Below are 22,544 nucleotides of genomic sequence, written 5' to 3' on the forward strand. Positions count from 1 at the left end.
TACTGAGTTCCAAACTGCCTCTGGAAGCAATGTCAGCACAAGAACTATTAGTCGGGAGCTTCATGAAATGGGTTTTCGTGGCCGAGCAGCCGCACACAAGCCTAAGATCACCATGCGCATTGCCAAGCGTCGGCTTAAATGGTGTAAAGCTTGCTACCATTGGGCTCTGGAGCAGTGGAAACACGTTCTCTGGAGTGATGAATCACGCTTCATCATCTGGAAGTCTGACGGACAAATCTGGATTTTGCGGATGCCAGGAGAACGCTACCTGCCCCAATGCATAGTGCCAACTGTGAAGTTTGGTGGAGGAAGAATATTGGTCTGGGGCTGTTTTTCATGGTTTGGGCTAGGTCCCTTAGTTCCAGTGAAGGGAAATCTTAATGCTACAGCATACAATGACGTTCTAAATTACTCTGTGCTTCCAACTTTGTGGCAACAGTTTGGGGAAGGCCCTTTCCTGTTTCAGCATGACAATGCCCCCATGCACAAAGCGAGGTCCATACAGAAATTGTTTTTTGAGATTGGTGTGGAATAACTTGACTGACAAGCACAGAGCCCTGACCTCAACCCCATCGAATGCCTTTGGGATGAATTGGAACTCCGACAGCGAGACAGGGCTAATCACCCAACATCAGTGCCTGACCTCACCAATGCTCTTGTGGCTGAATGGAAGCAAGTCCCCGTAGCAATGTTCCAACATCCAGTGGAAAGCCTTTCCAGAAGATTGGAGGCTGTTATAGCAGCAAAGGGGGGACCAACTCCATATTAATGCCCATGGTTTTGGAATGAGATGTTCGACGAGCAGGTGTCCACATACTTTTGGTCATGTAGTGTATGTGTCTAAAGGTAACTTCAACCTTTAGTCTTTAGAACAGCTTATTAATTAAACAAACTTGGCATGTTCAGAAACCTTTAAATGGACCATTGGAAGTTCTACAACATGAGCTCTTTCCTTCTTGACCCTTTAGTTAGTCAGGGCCAAACCCTAACATGAGTAGGGCTGACACAATTATTGTATAATCATGGAACTGACAATTATGGACAGTAACCGTGAACTAAAATAAAGTATTGTCCTAATAAATTCATTTTAGGAGAAGGGAGGATTCAACTTTATATTCAAGTAGATATACAGTATCTACAGTACAATTTCAAAGATTTTACTGAGTTACAGTTCATATAAGGAAATCAGTCAATTTAAATAAATAAATTAGGCCCTATTCTCTGGATTTCACAACTGGGCAGGGGTGCAGACATGGGTGGGCCTTGTAGGGCATAGGCCACCCACTCCGGAGCCAGGCCCAGCCAAACAGATTAGTTTTCCCCATAAAAGGGCTTTATTACATACAGAAATGCTCCTCAGCACTGGTCCCCCCCCTCAGGCAATCCCGCAGGTGAAGAAGCTTGTTGTGGAGGTCCTTGGCTGGCATGGTGACACGTGGTCTGGGGTTGTGAGGCCAGTTGGACGTACTGCCAAATTCTCTAAAACGACACTGAAGGCAGCTTATGGTAGAGAACTTAATATTCAATTGTCTGACAACAGCTCTGGTGGACATTCCTGCAGTCAGCATGACAATTGCACGCTCCCTCAAAACTTGAGTCATCTGTGGCATTGCGTTGTGACAAAACTGCACATTTTAAAGTGGCCTTTTATTGTCCCCAGCACAAGGTACACATGGGTAATGATCATGCTGTGTAATTAGCTTATTGTTATGTCACACCTGTCAGGTGGATGGATTATCTTGGCAAAGGAGAAAAGCTCACTAACAGGGAAGTAAACAAATTTGTGCACAACATGAGAACATTTCTGGAATTTTTTATTTCAGCTCATGAACCATGGGGCCACACGTTTATATGTTTGTGTTCAGTAATTACCCAATAGCAGTTTTACAAGAAATGGGTAATGTTGGTAATAACTTTAAGAGCAGCACGGCACGGTCGGGAGGAGAACCTTAAATTGACAAAAGATGCATGCGGTCAAAATTATTTTTTTGTTGTTGACAGAAGTGTGTTGTATTCATGGTCATAGTCAACGTTTAAAGATTACAAGCTCAAAACTTCTTTCAACAAAAATGACAACCGTGGCTATTTCCATGACAATTAATCGTTACCCAACATTCCATAATCGTCCCTAAACATGAAGACTGTGTGTAAACATCAATATTTTATGTAAACATGGTTCTGAAGTTTGAATTTGGCTGTTAATGCATGGGAATCCATATCCTTTGTGTATGCCTGTTGGTCTCTGCTTTAGCCAACCTGTCCTGTCTAAACCTTTGTGTACTTGTTAATACTGGGACAGTCAGGCAGCCAGTCTAGGTAAAACAAGGGTGTGACTCTAAACCGACAGAAAATTGAAGTGTGTGTGTAGGTTATCCCATCCAAGAATTTGAGCTACTCAAAACAAAAATACGTGAGAACTGGGAAAACAACATCTCCTTACATCAGTACCAATCAGAAGACAGGGTGGAGTTTATTGGCCAATGAAATGGCAATTATTTCTAGAAGCCAATCATGTCGCTTTAGATCTAGAACAGTGGTGTCAGCCAACTAAAGGTTAGTTCTTTGTGTTCCAGAATCAATACAAAAATAGCTCTATTCTGAGGAACTATTGAGAGTTAACGTACTTTACAAAATACTGGCAACAATAAATTAAGTCTATTTCAGCATTTTACATAAAATCTGATCCGATTAAAAAAAATGTCTCATTTAAATTCACATATATAGTATGCAACCATTTTGAGAGCAATTCCTGATTTCAAACCTTGAGAGGACTCCCTTTGTGTCTCTACCAGTTCTGAAGCGAAAAGGTAGAAGTTGCTCCTAACCATTGGTCTAGGATTAGATATTCTTTCATACCCTCAACAGTTAACATAAGAATTGAGAAACGACAAACTGATTCTAGATCTGGGGTTAAGGCCAACTTGTACCTGAAGCCTATAAACTATTGCCTGGGTTTACAAAGCAACACTAACGCCCCCTAAAGGCAGACTGTCACTCACACCTCATCATATTCTATTACTCCAGCATTATTGAGAGGAGCACAGTGGCCCCTGGTGGGGTTTACAGTGAACATTCTCATCCACATACAGTTAACACAACAATTAACTTTACAGGTACTCCGCAATATAACATCATACAAAGCTGGGACACTTCCTGCTTACACATATCAACAAAAACCAAATCCAAATCTAATGGCTCTTTCAATCTGCACCTCAATAAGGGAATTTTGTTAATTTCTATCAGCAGGAATTGGCCCAGGTGTGTAGAATGATGTTATATTGCTGAGTCTACCTTTAACACGGACAGTTAGGACAGCGGTTGTCAAATTCATCACAACAATTCTTATGAAAGGGATTGGAAACTCATTAGCAAAATATTTAACAAAACTCACTGGAGACTAGCAAAACAGAATCAACAATTGTTCTAGTTAGCATTTATGTGCGTTGATAAAGTAGTGTCAATACATGACATATTCACTTTCATAGGAAATTGTAAATTTTCAGTTGCAAACAGTTTAGCAGGGATGTTATTAGTTGAACCACATCTGAAAGTCTCTTTCTTATTGGCTGTCTGAACGGGGTAAAGAGGGTATTGGTTGGTTTATGTGCGTATCGATTCTTCCTCTCCACTGTTCCTCTCAATTCTCCCTTGCTCTGAATACCTGCTTGCTCCGAAGGGCAAAGGAAGGGGGTTGATAGAGAGAAAACGGAAGAGATGGCAAAGAGAGATGGCTGAATGAAGAGGATTTTCTTTATTTTTCCTTCTCTACTTCTCTCCCTCCCTCCTTCCGCTGCGCTATCCTCTTCTCGTGCTGGTGCTTGGTGATTCCGTACTTGAAGAACTCATAGACAGACCAGCTGATGGCTGTGGAGGGCATCTGATAGATCACCCTGGCCTGGACTCCTTTAAAGAACCCAGGCAGGCCGCCCAGCCTGTACACTGTCCGGAAGGCATGGGCCAGGCCTGTGATGTGTCTGTGTGTCCCCTGACCTCCACCCTGGCCTGCAGTGGGGAGCCCCACCAGGGACTCCTGGGTGTTGAGCAGGGTCTTGCAGACATCCAGAGGGGTGGTGGCTGCAGCAGCAATGGCCCCGGCCAGGGCTCCAGACACCATGTGTGAGGAGAGGTTGTACTGTCTGTGGGGGTTGAGGAGCTCCTGGAGGGACTCGTAGGTCATGAAGTGGAGCACCTGGAAAGGCACGTTCATGGTGAGCTGGGTGGTGTAGGAGCGGTAAAAGGCTGCGGCGCCCTCTCTCTGCCACACGGCACGCACACAGTCCATCACGCCTCGGTACGGAGAGTTATACATCTGCAAACGCTGCTTCACCACTGGACAGGGAGAGAGAAAAACAGATAGGAATAGCCAGAACAGAGCATAAGAAAGAGAATGCAGGCAGTAGAGGAATGGGGGAAAGAGAGCGGCAGTATAAAGGAAAAAAGAAGGGATAGTGAGGCAGAGAGGAAGGAAGGGATGGATAGGTGAGTAAAGAGGAGGAGTAGAGGGGAGGATTGGAGGGATGCAAGGGAGGATTGCCAGGTGTGTTTCCATCATTAGGGACCAAGAACATAGCCCGGAGGATAAAAAAGAAAGACAAATTATTGACCAGATATATATATATTTTTTTTTAAATGCAGTCATAACATACTCCAAGGCTGAGGAGGGCATTAGGATGTTCAGATTAATTAAGACATTAACAGAGATTTTTATTTAGACTGCTGAAGTTCAAAGCAGCGACCCAGGCGTTACCTTGGAATCTGAGACTAGCACCTATGTCCCTCGCCTCCACAGCTGCCTGAGGATCACCTGTCCAGGCATTTCAGTGGAAGGATACCCATCAAAGTCCGCTGTAGTCTACAGATGGTGGTGGAGTTCAATACAAAGTTGACATGACCCAAGGGAGCATCTTTCTCCCCCCTCCCTCTCAACCCTGCTCGCTCCCTCAATCTCTATCCCAGTCTCTATTCCGATTTCATTCTTGGCACTGCTCCTCCCCACCACCCTACTCTCTTTCTCTCTGTCTCCCACTCCACCTTGCCCTCCCCTCCCTAGCGAGCAGTGCAGAGTAAACAGGCTGGAGCTACAGCTGCAGAGGGAGCTCTGCTACAGCCATTTATCTGCAGCAAAGAACATCTCAGTCACCTGAATACATGCCATGTGTGAGATCGAGAAAGCAGGTTTAAGAGAGGGAAAGATATTTATAGATGGATAGATTTACCTTCAGATGGGTTCATGGCTGCGTCATGAAGCAATGTGGCCACACACCCCGCCGCACCTGTAACACATACACACTCAATGGTTAAACACACAGAGAGAGAGAGAGAGACAGAGAGAGACAGAGAGAGAGAGAGAGAGAGAGAGAGAGACAGAAAAGACCAGAGATATAAAAGGAGAAAGATTGCAGAGAAGGAAAGAGTAGAGGAGAGGGAGAGAAGGAGAGAGGGGTGAGGAGAGGCCAGATGACAGAAAATGCTCTAGCTCTCCCTAGCGGTAAAACAGGCCATCACCACTCCTGCTGGACCAGAGTCAAACATCCCTTCCTCTACTGGGCAGGTCTTACCCTGCCTCTCCCCTGACCTGGAAACCAGGGAGGAGGGAAGAGAAGAGACAGACAGCTGACCTGGGAAGAAGGGAAGAGAAAGAAAGAGCAGAGAACAGATACAGGGATAAAAAAGAGCAAGTATCTCTAGTACTAGCTTTGTCTGAGCAAAATTTAAAAATTTCTTGTCGTGCAAATTAGGGATGTGCAAGGTTATTTGAATTTTCAAATGTCGGAACGGACGTTAGTATTCGAATACTTGTGTGATTATTCATGTGCGTCAGTGAAAAAATTATAGAACTATTGTAACAATGAAAAAGCTTTTTCTCAATTAAATTAAAAAATCAAATTTGGCATTGTTACATACAAGGATATACACTCACCGGACAGTTTTAGGTACACCACCACTTTCATGAAAATGGGTCGCTCCTACAGACAGTGAGTCACATGGCCATGGCTTATAAAACAAGCAGGCAGACAGGCAGAGGCATTCAGTTACTGTTCGATTGAACGTTAGCATAGGCAAAACGAGTGACCGAAGCGACTGAGTTTTGCCAGGCACGCCGGATCTAGTATATCAGAAAGGACTGACCACCTGGGCATTTCACACCCGGCAGTGTCTAGGGTTTACCAAGAATGGTGCATCAAAAAAAAACATCCAGTAAGCGGCAGTCTTCTGAGCGATGAGATAGGTACAGATGAAGTCGGAAGTTTACATACACCTTACATTCAAACTCAGTTTCACAATTCCTGACATTTAATCATAGTAAAAAATTCCCTGTCTTAGGTCAGTTAGGATCACCACTTTATTTTAAGAATGTGAAATGCCTGAATAATAGTTGAGAGAATAATTTCAGCTTTTATTTCTTTCATCACATTCCCAGTGGGTCTGAAGTTTACATACACTCACTTAGTATTTGATAGCATTGCCTTTAAATTGTTTAACTTGGGTCAAACGTTTCGGGTAGCCTTCCACAAGCTTCCCACAAAAAGTTGGGTGAATTTTGGCCCATTCCTCCTGACAGAGCTGGTGTAACCGAGTCAGGTTTGTAGGCCTCCTTGCTCGCACATGCATTTTCAGTTATGCCCACAAATTTTCTATAGGATTGAGGTCAGGGCTTTGTGATGGCCACTCCAATACCTTGACTTTGTTGTCCTTAAGCCATTTTGCCACAACTTTGGAAGTATGCTTGGGGTCATTGTCCATTTGGAAGACCCATTTGCGACCAAGCTTTAACTTCATGACTGATGTCTTGAGATGTTGCTTCAATATATCCACATAATTTTCCATCCCCATGATGCCATCTATTTTGTGAAGTGCACCAGACCCTCCTGCAGCAAAGCACCCCCACAACATGAAGCTGCCACCCCCGTGCCTCACGGTTTTGATGGTGTTCTTCGGCTTGCAAGCCTCCCCCTTTGTCCTCCAAACATAACAATGGTCATTATGGCAAACAGTTCTATTTTTATTTCATCAGACCAGAGGAGATTTCTCCAAAAAGTACGATCTTTGTCCTTATGTGCAGTTGCAAACCGTAGTCTGGCTTTTTTATGGCGGTTTTGGAGCAGTGGCTTCTTCCATGCTGGGCAGCCTTTCAGGTTATGTCGATATAGGACTAATTTTACTGTAGATATAGATCCTTTTGTACCCGTTTCCTCCAGCATCTTCACATGGTCCTTTGCTGTTGTTCTGGGATTGATTTTCACTTTTTGCACCAATATATGTTAATCTCTAGGAGACAGAACGCGTCTCCTTCCTGAGCGGTATGACGGCTGCGTGGTCCCATGGTGTTTATACTTGCGTACTATTGTTTTTACAGATCAACGTGGCACTTTTAGCCATTTGTTTAAAAAGGCACAGCCAACTTAGTGTGTGTAAACTTCTGGACCACTGGAATTGTGATACAGTGAGTTATAAGTGAAATAATTAGTCTAAACAATTGTTGGGAAAATTACTCGTGTCATGCACAAAGTAGATGTCCTAACCGACTTGCCAAAACTATAGTTTGTTAACAAGAAATTTGTGGGGTGGTTGAAAAACAAGTTTTAATGACTCCAACCTAAGTGTATGTAAACTTCCGACTTCAACTGTTTGTGCAGGCATAAGCTATGGACAACGAAGACAATTGCATTTTATCGATGGTAATTTGACTACCGTGATGAGATCCGGAGGCTCATTGTCATGCCATTCATCCTCTGCCATCACCTCATGTTTTAGCATGATAATGACACAAGGATCTGTACACAATTCCTGGAAGCTGAAAACGCCACAGTTCTTCCATGGCTTGCATACTCACTAGACATATTACTCATTGAGCATGTTTGGGATGCTCTCGAACAACGTGTACAACAGCATGTTCCAGTACCCGCCAATATCCAGCAACTTCGCACAGCCATTGAAGAGGAGTGGGACAACATTCCACAGGCCACAATCAACAGCCTGATAAACTCTGTGTGAAGGAGATGTGTTGCGCTGCATGAGGCAAAATGGTGGTCACACCAGATACTGACAGGTTTTCTGATTCATATTCCCATCTTTTTTTTAAAGACATCTGTGACCAACAGACGCATATCCGTATTCCCAGTCACGTGAAATCCATAGATTAGGGCCTAATTTATTTAAATTGACCGATTTCCTTGTATGAACTTATAATTGTTGCATGTTGCGTTTATATTTTTGTTCAATATAATAAAATTAACTTTTCAATGTTGTTTTTATGACATGCACCCTTCACGTGTGTAGCTTGTCTATGTTGGCCAATCAAAGCGTATGCAATGCAATGAGATTACACCAATGCAATGCAAATTAGAAAAAAATTACAGAATTCAAAGTGAAAATGAGTAGACTACAACGAGCAACCAACAAGTAGGCTGTTGTTTTATCTGAATGGGGTTGGGGAGAAAGCGCAGCATGTGGCCTTAATTAGCCTAGCCAGCTATATTCAGACAAATAATTGTTGATGAAGCCCCCCCCCCCCCCAAAAAATCACTCACAGCCGAAGATTAACATTTTATCTTCATCCAATGTCTGACATGTATTTGGATGACGTCGTCGCTGCTCCCTGTGCACACTGAGTGAAAGTGCGCATGTGAAGTTGGGCCATGTAAACCGGATGCAACCCGGATATAGACGGTCCATAAATCGCTGCATGTAAACGCGAGCAGATTATGTTGAAAACAACGGATGCAGTCCCCACTTCTTTTATACCTCTGTGGCTCGCTCCCATCGCTCACACGCGGCCCCCTCCTCAGCTGCAGCAATAGTGCCAGCCTCTCTCCTCACGCAGCAGTGCTCAGATTAAAAACCTTTTTCTGACGCATGTCTGTAGCGTGGACCCGGACACCGTAGCATGGTATGTAGTCAGTCAGAGGCCCTGGTCTATTTGTGGACCTGGCTGACTCTGCAGAACTCTGACCTTAGAGAGCATACAGACAATGTCAGATCAGCTCCATGGCCAGAAAGATATCCCTCCTAGTGCCCTGCTGGGACGGAATTAGCCCCGGCCAACAGCTGATCCACCACCTGAGTGGCTGGTGATGTTTATCACACTGGCAGGTGGCCCAACAAGTTAGATTCAGTCAAATCAAATGTCTTTTATAAAGCCCTTTTTACATCAGTAGTTGTCACAAAGTGCTATACAGATACCCAGCCTAAAACCCCAAAGAGCAATGGAGAAGCAGAGTGGCTAGGAAAAACTCCCTAGAGGGCAGGAGCCTAGGAAGAAACCTAGAGAGGAACCAGGTTCTTAGGGCCTGCTTACTGTACTGGGTATGAGAGAGCCTGAAGTATAGCGCAGGAATTTGTCCCCTCTACTGTCCAGGGGATGGGGGTATTAAGGGTGTGGCACCACCACTCTCCCGCCACTCTGCTCCAGCCACTCTCTGCTCCAGAACTGGCAGGCTGACTCACCCACACACATAACTCAGTGTCTGAGAGCAAGGTTCATCTAGGTTAGTCCGAGCAGCATCCACTTAGTGTCCAGGGGAGAAGGGGGTCTTCTCTCCCTCTCTCTCTCTGCAGTGTGTTAGAGATTATCTCTACAGGACTACAGCAACACAGCTGTAAAAATACAGCAAAATAGTTTAATTGAATCTTCACTACTTGCTTGAGTTGCTAAAAATAGAATATTGGAAAAACCAAATGAACTGCTAGCATTTACTAGAAAAAACAATGTCATATAGTTATATTTCCAGGAAGTCAACAAGTAATCCAAAGAGTGGTTGCAGAGAAGTATAGGATTGGTGTGTGCATGTGCTAGTGTGTGATTTGAATGTGTGTGTGTGTGTGTTTTCCTGGTATACCGTTGGCCAGATGGCTGTTAGCCCCGGGGTGGATGATGTCACCCAGACTTTTCTTCAGTTTCTCGTAGCAGGCGAAGTAGAGGGCGTGCGCCGGACCCGCCCCCACAGCTGTGGCATTCAGCCCTCTCATTGGTCGCCAGACACCCTCGGTGGTTATGATTCGCCGAAGAGCATCCATCACATTCCGGTAACGGGCAGCAGGCTCAGGCTGTAGGCTCTGCATACGCGTCTACACAGGGAAGAGAGGTTAGAGGTCACACACCTACTGGTTACCCTATTCATAACCTAACCATAAACTTCCCGCCATACCTAACCTTACTGCAATCATAACATTTAACTTAAAATTTGAGAACTACCATGTTAACAACCAATGAAATCTGAGCAGAGATGGGATGAATACACTGCTAACCAATCAAAACACAGTAAGTAATAAGTCAGTGCTTATACCTTCCACCCGCTAAATATTTTGAAAATGTTGAGTAGTCATGCCCACGCCCAGTTGAATAGAAGGAAGTGTTGAATAACGAGACCCAGGGTCAGAGAGGGACAAAAGCTGACTTCCTGTAAGCATCTGTCCCACCAGCAACACTCAAACAACCTGACTCCACACACAAACACAATCCTTATCGTTGGGCCAGTGTCAGGATTCATCCTCTCACAGTACATCTAGTGCTGTGAGAGGCAGAGGGTCTTCTAATAATGACCACATCACCACAAGCAAAGGAGGCCCTGGGCTCTCACATGCAGATTGTTTTCTGCACTGGTGTGTGCACGCTTTCAAGGAAATGTAAACAGGGCCTCGGGCCACCGTTATAGGCTGTGGAATTCTAGCCCTGTAAGAGATTTACATGTATCTTCGCAGATTGCTGCCATCTTGAAAAGGTCTTTCCTGCAATATATTTGATGTCAACGTCACAATGTGACTAATCTGTGAATAAAAGTGAAATTAAATGAAAACAGTTCCCTCGGCCCTGACACAGGTATATACAGTACCAGTCAAAAGTTTGGACACAGTTTCTCATTCAAGGGTTTTTCATTATTTGTACCATTTTATACATTGTAGAATAGCAGTGAAGACATCAACACTATGCAATAGCACAGCCCTGACAAAAAAAAGTGTTAAATCAAAATATATTTAAAATGTTTGATTCTTCAAAAGCAGCCACCCTTTGCCTTGAGAGCTTTGCACACTTTTGGCATTTACTCAACCAGCTTCACCTGGAATGCTTTTCCAACAGTACTGAAGGAGTTCCCACATATGCTGAGTACTTGCTGGCTACTTTTCCTTCACTCTGCTGTCCAACTCATCCCAAACCATCTCAATTGGGTTGAGGTCAGGTGATTGTGAAGGCCAGGTCATCTGACGCAGCACTCCATCACTCTCCTTCTTGGTTAAATAGCCCTTACACAGCCTGGAGATGTGTTGGGTCATTGTCTTGCTGAAAAACGAATGATAGTGGGACTAAGTGCAAACCAGATGGGATGGTGTATCGCTGCAGAGTGCATGCTGGTTAAGTGTGCCTTGAATTCTAAATAAATCACTGACACTGTCACCAGCAAAGCACCTCCACCATGCTTCATGGTGGGAACTACACATGCGGAGATCATCCATTCCCCTACTCTGCGTCTCACAAAGACACAGCGGTTGGAACCAAAAATCTCAAATTTGGACTCATCAGACCAAAGGACAGATATACACCGATCTAATGTCCATTGCTCGTGTTTCTTGGGCCAAGCAAGTCTTTTCTTATTGGTGATCTTTAGTTGTGGTTTCTTAGCAGCAATTCGACCACGAAGGCCTGATTCACACAGTCTCCTCTGAACAGTTGGTGTTGAGATGTGTCTGTTACTTGAACTCTGTGATGCACATTTTTTTGCTGAGTTTAACTCAGCAAAAAAAGAAATGTTCCTTTTTCATTGTAAAGGGTTTAAACACTGTTTCCCATGCTTGTTCAATGAACCATAAACGATTAATGAACATGCACCGGTGGAATGGTCGTTAAGACACCAACAGCTTACAGTAGGCAATTAAGGTCCCAGTTATGAAAACTTAGGACACTAAAGAGGCCTTTCTACTGACTCTGAAAAACACCAAAAGAAAGATGCCCAGGGTCACTGCTCATCTGCGTGAACTTACCTTATGCCTCCTGCAGCATGCCTGAGGACTGCAGATGTGGCCAGGGAAATAAAATGTATTGTCCGTACTGTGAGACAGGACAGACAGCTGATCGTCCTCGCAGTGGCAGACCACGTGTAACAACACCTGCACAGGATCGGTACATCCGAACATCACACCTGCGGGACAGGTACAGGATGGCAACAACAACTGCCTGAGATACACCAGGAACACACAATCGCTCCATCAGTGGCCAGACTCTCAGCCTATTGCGGACAGAGGCTGGACTGAGGGCTTGTAGGCCTGTTGTAAGGCAGGTCCTCACCAGACATCACCGGCAACAACGTCGCCTATGGGCACAAACCCACCGTCGCTGGACCAGACAGGACAGGCAAATAGTGCTCTTCACTGACGAGTCGCGGTTTGGTCTCACCAGAGGTGATGGTCGGATTTGCGTTTATCGTCAAATAAATTAGCGTTACACCGAGGCCTGTACTCTGGAGAGGAATCGATTTGGAGGTGGAGGGTCCGTCATGGTCTGGGGCGGTGTGTCACAGCATCATCGTACTGAACTTGTTGTCATTACCGGCAATCTCAACGCTGTGCGTTACAGGGAAGACATCCTCCTCCCTCATGTGGTAACCTTCCTGCAGGCTCATTTTGACATCACCCTCCAGCATGACAATTCCACCAGCCATACTGCTCGTTCTGTGTGTGATTTCCCGCAAGACAGGAATGTCAGTGTTCTCCCATGGCCAGCGAAGAGCCCGGATCTCAATCTCACTGAGCACGTCTGGGACCTGTTGGATCGGACGGTGCAGTGAGACCAATTCCCCCCAAAAATGTCCGGGAACTTGCGGGTGCCTTGGTGGAAGAGTGGGGTAACATCTCACAGCAAGAACTGGCAAATCTGGTGCAGTCCATGAGGAGGAGATGCACTGCAGTACTTAATGCAGCTCGTGGCCACACCAGATACTGACTGTTACTTTTGATTTTGACCCCCCCTTTGTTCAGGGACAGATACAATTTCTGTTAGTCACATGTCTGTGGAACTTGTTCAGTTTATGTCTCAGTTGTTGAATCGTGTTATGTCCATACAAATATTTACACGTTAAGTTTGTTATAAATAAAAGCAGTTGACAGTGAGAGGACGTTTCTTGTTTTGCTGAGTTTATTTGGGCTGCAATTTCTGAGGCTGGAAACTCTAATGAACATATTCTCTGCAGCAGAGGTAACTCTGGATCTTCCTTTCCTGTGGCGGTCCTCATGAGGCCAGTTTCATCATAGCGCTTGATGGTTTTTGCGACTGCACTTGAAGAACGTTCTTGAAATTTTCCAGATTGACTGACTTTCATGTCTTGAAGTAATGATGGACTGTTGTTTCTCTTTGCTTATTTGAGCTGTTCTTGCCATAATATGGACTTGGTCTTTTACCAAATAGGGCTATTGTCTGTATACCACCACTACCTTGTCACAACACAACTGATTGGCTCAAATGCATTAAGGAGGAAAGAAATGACACAAATTCACTTTTAACAAGGCACACCTGTTAATTGAAATGTATTCCAGGTGACTACCTCATGAAGCTGGTTGAAAGAATGCCAAGAGTGTGCTAAACGCATCACCGGGGGCATACTACCTGCTATCCAGGACACCTATAGCACCCGATGTCACAGGAAGGCCAAAAAGATCATCAAGGACAACAACCACCCGAGCGACTGCCTGTTCACCCTGCTACCATCCAGAAGGCGAGGTCAGTACAGGTGCATCAAAGCTGGGACTGAGAGACTGAAAAATAACTTCTATCTCAAGGCCATTAGCGCAACATAGCTTCAGCGTGTAAATCAGCTAGAAAGATGTGTCGGCATCAAGTAATTGTCTCTGGCCCCCTCCCAGTTAGGGGGAGTAATGAACTCTACAGCTAAGTCTCACAACTCAATCGCTGGTTGAAAGCAGTTTTCTGCCCCTGCCAAAAGATAGAATTTGTAGATAATTGGCCCTCTTTCTGGGACTCACCTACAAACAGGACCAAGCCTGGCCTGCTGAGGAGTGACGGACTCCATCCTAGCTGGAGGGGTGCTCTCATCTTATCTACGAACATAGACACTCCTCTAGCTCCACAATGAGATAGGGTGCAGGCCAGGCAGCAGGCTGTTAGCCAGCCAGGCAGCAGGCTGTTAGCCAGTCAGGCAGCAGGCTGTTAGCCAGTCAGGCAGCAGGCTGTTAGCCAGCCAGGCAGCAGGCTGTTAGCCAGCCAGGCAGCAGGCTGTTAGCCAGCCAGGCAGCAGGCTGTTAGCCAGCCAGGCAGCATGCTGTTAGCCAGCCAGGCAGCATGCTGTTAGCCAGCCAGGCAGCATGCTGTTAGCCAGCCTGCCAGCTTAGTAGAGTCTGCCACTAGCACAGTCAGTGTAGTCAGCTCAGCTATCCCCATTGAGACCGTGTCTGGGCCTCGACCTAGGTTGGGCAAAACTAAACAGGGTGGTGTTCACCATAGCAAATCTCACTGGAATAAAGACCTCCTCCATTCCTGTCATTATTGAAAGAGATAGTAATATCCCACATCTCAAAATAGGGCTACTTAATGTTAGATCACTCACTTCCAAGGCAGTTATAGTCAATTAACTAATCACTGATCATAATCTTGATGTGATTGGCCTGACTGAAACATGGCTTAAGCCTGATGAATTTACTGTGTTAAGAGGCCTCACCTCCTGGTTACACTAGTGACCATATCCCCCGTGCATCCCGCAAAGGCGGAGGTGTTGCTAACATTTACGATGGCAAATTTTAATTTACAAAAAAAACTGCGTTTTCGTCTTTTGAGCTTCTAGTCATGAAATCTATGCAGCCTACTCAATCACTTTTTATAGCTACTGTTTACAGGCCTCCTGGGCCATAAACAGCATTCCTCATTGAGTTCCCTGAATTCCTATCAGACCTTCCAGTCATGGCAGATAATATTACAATTTTTTGGTGACTTTAATATTCACATGGAAAAGTCCACAGACCCATTCCAAAAGGCTTTCAGAGCCATCATCGACTCAGTGGGTTTTGTCCAGCATGTCTCCGGACCTACTCACTGCCACAGTCATACTCTGGACCTAGTTTTGTCCCGTGGAATACATTTTGTGGATCTGAATGTTTTTCCTCATAATCCTGAACTATCGGACCACCATTTTATGACGTTTGCAATCGCAACAAATAATCTGCTCAGACCCCAACCAAGGGGCATCAAAAGACAAGCTATAAATTCTCAGACAACCCAAACATTCCTAGATGCCCTTCTAGACTCCCTCCACCTACCCAAGGACGTCAGAGTACAACAATCAGTTCACCACCTAACTGAGGAACTCAATTTAACCTTGCGTAATACCCTAGATTCAGTCGCACACCTAAAAAAAACATAAAACATTTGTCATAAGAAACTAGTTCCCTTGTATACAGAAAATACCCGAGCTCCGAAGCAAGCTTCCAGAAAATTGGAACTGAAATGGCGCTACACCAAACTGGAAGTCTTCCGACTAGATTGGAAAGACAGTACCATGCAGTATCGAAGAGCCCTCACTGCTGCTCGATCATCCTTTTTTCCAACTTAATTGAGGAAAATAAGAACAATCCTACATTTATTTTTGATACTGTCACAAAGCTAACTAAAAAGCAGCATTCCAAAAGAGAGGATGACTTTCACTTCAGCAGTGATAAATTCATGAACTTCTTTGAGGAAAAGATCATGATCATTGGAAAGCAAATTACGGATTCCTCTTTAAATCTGCGTATTCCTCCAAAGCTCAGTTGTCCTGAGTCTGCACAACTCTGCCAGGACCTAGGATCAAGGGAGACACTCAAGTTTAAAAAAATACTATATCTCTTGACACATTAATGAAAATAATCATGGCCTCTAAACCTTCAAGCTGCATACTGGACCCTATTCCAACTAAACTACTGAAAGAGCTGCTTCCTGTGCTTGGCCCTCCTATGTTGAACATAATAAATGGCTCTCTATCCACTGGATGTGTACCAAACTCACTAAAAGTGGCAGTAATAAAGCCTCTCTTGAAAAAGCCAAACCTTAACCCAGAAAATATTAAAAACTATGGGCCTAAATCGAATCTCCCATTCCGCTCCAAAAAAATGTAGAAGGTGTTGTGCAGCAAATCACTGCCTTCCTGAAGACAAACAATGTATACGAAACACTTCAGTCTGGTTTAAGACCCCATCATAGCACTGAGACTGCACTTGTGAAGGTGGTAAATTACCCTTTAATGGTGTCAGACCGAGGCTCTGCATCTGTCCTAAGCTCCTAGACCTTTGTGATGCTTTTGATACAATCGATCACCACATTCTTTTGGAGATTGGAAACTCAAATTGGTCTACACAGACAAGTTCTGGCCTCGTTTAGATCTTATCTGTCGGAAAGATATCAGTTTGTCTCTGTAGATGGTTTGTCCTCTGAGAAATCACCTGTAAATGTCAGTCTTCCTCAAGGCTCTGTTTTAGGACCACTATTGTTTTCTCTATATATTTTACCTCTAAGTGAAAACATTATGTTTCTGAATGACAACTTTCCCTGCTATGCGGAAGAAACACAGCTGTACATTTCGATGAAACATGGTGAAGCCCCAAAATTGCCCAACCTGGAAGCCTGTGTTTCAGACATAAGGAAGTGGATGGCGGCAAATGTTCTACTTTTAAACTCGGACAAAACAGAGATGCTAGTTCTAGGTCCCAAGAAACAAAGAGATCTTCTGTTGGATCTGACAATTCATCTTGATGGTTGTACAGTCGTCTCAAATAAAACTGTGAAGGACCTCAGCGTTTCTCTGGACCCTTCTCTCTCTTTTAACAAACATATATCAAGACTGTTTTAAGGACAGCTTTTTCCCATCTACATAAAAGTGCAAAAATCTGAAACTTTGTGTCCAAAAATTATGCAGAAAAATGTATCCATGCTTTTGTCACTTCTAAGTTAGACTACTGCAACCCTCTACTTTCCGGCTAAAGCAATAAATAATCTTCAGTTAGTGCTAAACACGGCTGCTAGAATCTTGACTAGAACCAAAGACTGTGATCATATTACTCCAATGCTAGCCTCTACACTGGCTTCCTTAAGGCAAGGGCTGATTTCATGGTTTTACTGCTAACTTACAAAGCATTACATGGGCTTGCTCCTACCTATCTTTACGATTTGGTCCTGCCGTACATACCTACACGTACGCTATGGTAACAAGACACAGGCCTCCTTACTGTCCCTAGAACTTCTAAGCAAACAGCTGGAGGCAGGGCTTTCTCCTATAGAGCTCAATTTTTATGGAATGGTCTGCCTATCCATGTGAGAGACGCAGACTCGGTCTCAACCTTTAAGTCTTTATTGAAGACTCATCTCTTCAGTAGGTCCTATGATTGAGTGTAGTCTGGCCCAGGAGTGTGAAGGTGAACGGAAAGGCACTGGAGCAACGAACCACCTTGCGGTCTCTGCCTGGCCGTTTCCCATCTCTCCACTGGGATTCTCTGCCTCAAACCCTATTACAGGGGCTGAGTCACTGGCGTACTGGTGCTCTTCCATGCCATCCCTAGGAGGGGTGCGTCACTTGAGTGGGTTGAGTCACTGACGTGATCTTCTTGTCCGGGTTGGCGCCCCCCCCTTGGGTTGTGCCGTGGGGGAGATCTTCGTGGGCTATACCCTGCCTTGTCTCAGGATGGTAAGTTGATGGTTGGAGATATCCCTCTAGTCGTGTGGGGGCTGTGCTTTGGAAAAGTGGATGGGGTTATATCCTGCCTGTTTGGCCCCGTCCGGGGTATCGTCGGACAGGGCCAGTGTCTCCCGACCCCTCCGTTCTCAGCCGCCAATATTTATGCTGCAATAGTTTGTGTCTCGGGGGGCTAGGGTCAGTCTGCTATATCTGGAGTATTTCTCTTGCCTTATCCAGTGTCCTGTTTGAATTTGAGTATGCTCTCTCTAATTCTCTATTTCTCTCTTTCTTTCCCTCTCTCGGAGGACTAGGACCATGCCTCAGGACTACCTGGCCTGATGACTCCTTGCTCTCCCCAGTCCACCTGGTCGTGCTGCTGCTCCAGTTTCAACTGTTCTACCTGCGGCTATGGAACCCTGACCCGTTCACCGGAAGTGCTACCAGAACTGTTGTTTAAAACTCCTGAGATGCTGACCTGTTGCACACTCTACAACCACTGTGATTATTATTATTTGACCCTGCTGGTCATCTATGAACATTTGAACATCTTGGCCATGTTCTGTTATAATCTCCACCCGGCACAGCCAGAAGAGGACTGGCCACCCCTCATAGCCTGGTTCCTCTCTAGGTTTCTTCCTAGGTTCTGGCCTTTCTAGGGAGTTTTTCCTAGCCACCGTGCTTCTACACCTGCATTGCTTGCTGTTTGGGGTTTTAGGCTGGGTTTCTGTACAGCACTTTGTGACATCAGCTGATGTAAGAAGGCCTTCATAAATACATTTGATTGATTAACAGCCATCACTAACACAGAGAGGCTGCTGCCTACATACAGACTTGAAATCATTGGCCACTAACAAATGGATCACTTGTCACTTTTTTAATTACACTTTAATAATAATGTTTACATATCTTGCATTACTCATCCCATATGTATATACTGTATTTTATACCATCTATTGTATTTTGCCTATGCCGGTCAGTCATTGCTCATCCATATATTTATACGTACATATTCTTAATCCATCCCTTTACTTAGATTTGTGTGTATTAAGGTAGTTGTGGAACTGTTAGATTACTTGTTAGATATTGCCGCACTGTTGGAACTAGAAGCACAAGCATTTTGCTACACTCACAATAACATTTGCTAACCATGTGTATGTGACCAATAACATTTAATTTTAAGCTGTCATCAAGGCAAAGCGTGGATACTTTGAAGAATCTCAAAGATATGACTTGTTTAACACTTTTTTGGTTACTACATGATTCCATATGTTATTTCATAGTGTTGTCTTCACTATTATTCTACAATGTAGAAAATAGTAAAAATAAAGAAAACCCTTGAATGAGTGTCCAAACATTTGACTGGTACTGTATATGGACTCTTACTGACAGTTGTGGCTGCTTCGCGTGATGTATTGTTGTCTCTACCTTCTTGTCCTTTGTGCTGTTGTCTGCTACAATGTTATGTTTCTACCATGTGGTTGTCATGTTGTGTTGCTACCATGCTATGTTGTCTTATGTCTCTCTTTATGTAGAGTCTCTATTGTCGTGATGTGCGTTTTGTCCTATATTTTTAATCCCAGCAGGAGGCCTTTTGGTAGGCTGTCATTGTAAATAAGAATTTATTCTTAACTGACTTGCCTAGTTATATAACGTTTAAATAAATAAAAATAGCCTTTGGTATGGTTTTGTATTGCAGAGAGCTTGCCCGGAAAGAGCATGTCTAATCTCAACCTTTGGATTGAGTGTAAACAACAAGTTACGACATTATCTCTACTGTGCAATCTGTCACAACCCCTGCAAGCTATTTTACAAGGATTTTTAACTGTGTTTGTGTCAGTGCTAGTCCACTGGGGTCAGCTGTCAGCTTGAGCTAGGTCTCCTCCATCTGTACAGATCTGGTAATGTGTTTAAAAGTAGGGCCAGTTAATGCCATGTTGTTTGACAGGTGACATGATTTATAGATCCGTAAGTCTGTGTAGCATCTAGCTCAGGCTGCCCTTCCTCAGCAGGCAGACAATTTCCCTGTCTGGGCTGCACCTCAAAACTCTAAAGATACATCCTTGCTTCCTCTCCTCCGTTTGTACGGATCTGAAAACACAGTATATGTGAAAGGAACATGATGGCTGGATGCACACTGGGAACATTCTTTGTTTCAACTGTCCTTTCATGTCATTGAAAAGAGAGGAGACAGGGAGAGGAAGCCACTTCTGACTATTGAGACACAGCCCAAGTTGTTTGAGCAGCACCTGGAGCAGAGGTGGGAACTACAGCTGGGAAAGAAGATGAATCTCTGCTTTGTTCTGAGAGAGCCCTGCTCTCCCACCTGCCACAAACAGTTGACTCCTCTCCCTACCTACCATACCACTCTCACGCTGTTGATCTGTCTCTGCATAGCAGTAAACAATCATTTCAATCAAGGACCAACTCATGACTATCTCTACAGCAGGGCTCTTCAAGCACACCCGATTCTAATAATTAGCTGGTTGATAAGGTGAAACAGGTTAGTTACAACTGGGGTTGGAGCGAAACAATACACGAGGGTAGCTCTCCAGGAACAGGGTTGGAGACCCCTGCTCAACAGGGACCACAAGATGGGAAGAATTCAGACATTGGCATGGCTCATGTGCTACAGCCCTTTACAGAGTATATCTAAATCATTGAGTGGGCTTGTCAAAACTGCACAGACCAATGTAATTTATCATCTCTTGTTTACATAACACCCGAGTCATCCCAGCTAAGTACATAATCCTAAACTAATTTATAGTCTTATGATAACATAACTTTTCTTAAATGTGTGCAGTGGTAGAGCAAACTTGTCAGCCAGAATTAGCACAACATAGTAGCATTGTACTCTTAATCCCAGAACATCTAGTCCTGTATTTTCCGTAAACAATGAACAGTTCCACCCCACCTAAATCCTGCTAGCCAGGCAGCAGTTAACATTGCCTTAGAAGACCACACCAGTGTTAATGCATTCTTTGCCTAGTTAAAAGCTACTTGTAGCTCGGCTATGTTTTTGGTGCTGCAAAGTGTAGACTATTTTGACAGAAGATAGTTTCACCCACCTATGGGTTCTCTTCTTGAATAGGGTGAACGTTCCGAAATACAGGGAAGTAGTTAATAGTAGTATGTACTAGTATGTAAATAGCGCTGTCCCGGCTATCAATGAGCGTGACATTGGTAACGTTATGCCTTGACTTGTATGTACAGGAGGGGCACACGTGCTGCTTCGTGCCAACTGTCTCCTTCCTCAAAGCAAATAACACAACTTCTCGTTTCATTTTAGAAGTATCAAAATAGCTTCCAAAATTTGCTCATGAAAATACGGTATAAAGGTAGCTAGCTAACATTCATTGTCAAACTGATAAGCCTAACCTATTATCTAGTAGGGGCTAGCTCGCTTGCTACTAGCTAATCAACATTGACCCCCAGGCTCGAGCTGATGCACAGGCCGACCTTGTTGGTTTGGTTAGTTAACTAACGTTAGCTGAAATGGCTTTTTAACTAAGCAGGTGATGCTAACAACTGCAACATACACTGTTCGCTAAAAGTTTTCATATTAACTCCAATTACATCCTGTACGCCAAAGTTATTAACCGACGACCGAAATTATGCCGACTAAATAATTCGCAGTGGATGGGAGTTAATTGGCATGTTAAATTAGTTTCCTAGTTGAAATGCAAGCCTGTCCGGTTCGACCTTGCCTCGTCTGTGTTGAGACCTGCCAAACTTATTGACAAGTTGAAGCCACATGTCATGACGAGCCAAAGGAATGTCCAACCCTCATGTGCCCAATTTCCAATATCAGTCAGTTACAACTAGTTTACGTCTAAACGCTAGCCCAGCATAGCCTACCACGTTACCTTGACACAGTCGATGGGGAACATCAGGCAATGCTCCATAATCCCAGCCACTGCTCCTGCAACCATGTGGGTGCTGGTCGAAGCGCCCTGCGGCAAACCTTCATAGTCGGGTTCCGAAGTATCTGCTAACGTTACTTCAGGGGGGCCGCCACTGAACTGAATTACAGTCTTAATCTCGGCCTCGCCTCCGATCCTGGGAGACAAACTCCCAACGAGGCTCTCCGACACTCCCCAGATCCTTCCCCCGAGCCATCGGACCTCTGCGCCGGCAGAGGCTCCAGCAACCCCGGCGTCCCCGCCTGCTCTCTCTGCTGTCATCCGACGTCTTCTCAATAAACCATCCGCTTCCATTGGAAACACGATGGACAGTCTTTATGCCCAAATGGCACTCCGTTTAAAGCGATTTCGTGTTCCCGTTTGTAGTTCGTTTTTTTTTACATTCCCGTCCCAGATGTTTACCGGTCGAACAGTTTCCACTCCTGGCCTCAGTCCACAGGGCGGACAACACCACGCAGTGTTTGGGACACACTCTGACCGTTTGACGCTGGAGGAAATGGGAACCGCCCATTGACAGAATTTCGACCTATTATAGATTTTTCTCAAATATAAATGATGTGTGTGTGATTTGAAATGGCTCATAACAAATATTTTCTAATACATGCTATTTTGTTAATCAATGTATATTACAAGTTGACAGGTTTCAAAAGTTGTGTTCTTGGATAACAACCTCTAAAGAAGGCGGGAACATAATAAAAAAAAACGATGTTATGATTGGATAACTCGGTTGACGCCGTTGTTTTTTTCTCCCCTCTGAGGCGTAGTAGCCTACCCATGGTATTAGCCTGGAAAAGCTTGTCAAGGACAATAGGTCATGACTAGGTCGCAACTTCTGCTCAAAAACAAATACGGCCAGATGGAATGTATAATACCGGTAGTCAACTCAACCAAAGGCAACCTTATTTACTCTATTCTTTTCCCATGTCTCCTTTGTGATATAAGACTATATCTTGGGTTTATTGAGATGCAACAGATGGCA

General features: G+C 44.4%; 1 protein-coding gene across 6 annotated transcripts; it reads right to left on the reverse strand.

Moving 5' to 3' along the window:
* Nucleotides 1-1,797: 1,797 nt before the first annotated feature.
* LOC120046697 (mitoferrin-2-like) lies at nt 1,798-22,226 on the reverse strand. Of its 6 annotated transcripts, XM_038992114.1 has the most exons (5): nt 9,840-9,957; nt 9,448-9,597; nt 5,921-5,994; nt 5,217-5,273; nt 1,798-4,329 (listed from the first exon to the last, which is right to left on the reverse strand). In XM_038992114.1, exons 3-5 carry the CDS (start codon nt 5,949-5,951, stop codon nt 3,752-3,754), a joined length of 666 nt encoding a protein of 221 aa, XP_038848042.1. In that variant the 5' UTR covers nt 5,952-5,994; nt 9,448-9,597; nt 9,840-9,957; the 3' UTR covers nt 1,798-3,751. The 6 variants fall into 6 exon arrangements, with proteins under 6 accessions (XP_038848042.1, XP_038848040.1, XP_038848046.1 ...); XM_038992112.1 differs by lacking the exons at nt 5,921-5,994; nt 9,448-9,597 and adding an exon at nt 21,509-22,226 and having other exon boundaries at nt 9,840-10,068; XM_038992118.1 differs by lacking the exon at nt 5,921-5,994.
* Nucleotides 22,227-22,544: the final 318 nt, after the last annotated feature.

This window comes from Salvelinus namaycush, chromosome 4 (assembly GCF_016432855.1).
Source record: "Salvelinus namaycush isolate Seneca chromosome 4, SaNama_1.0, whole genome shotgun sequence".
In the NCBI taxonomy this organism is placed as follows: Eukaryota; Metazoa; Chordata; class Actinopteri; order Salmoniformes; family Salmonidae; genus Salvelinus; species Salvelinus namaycush.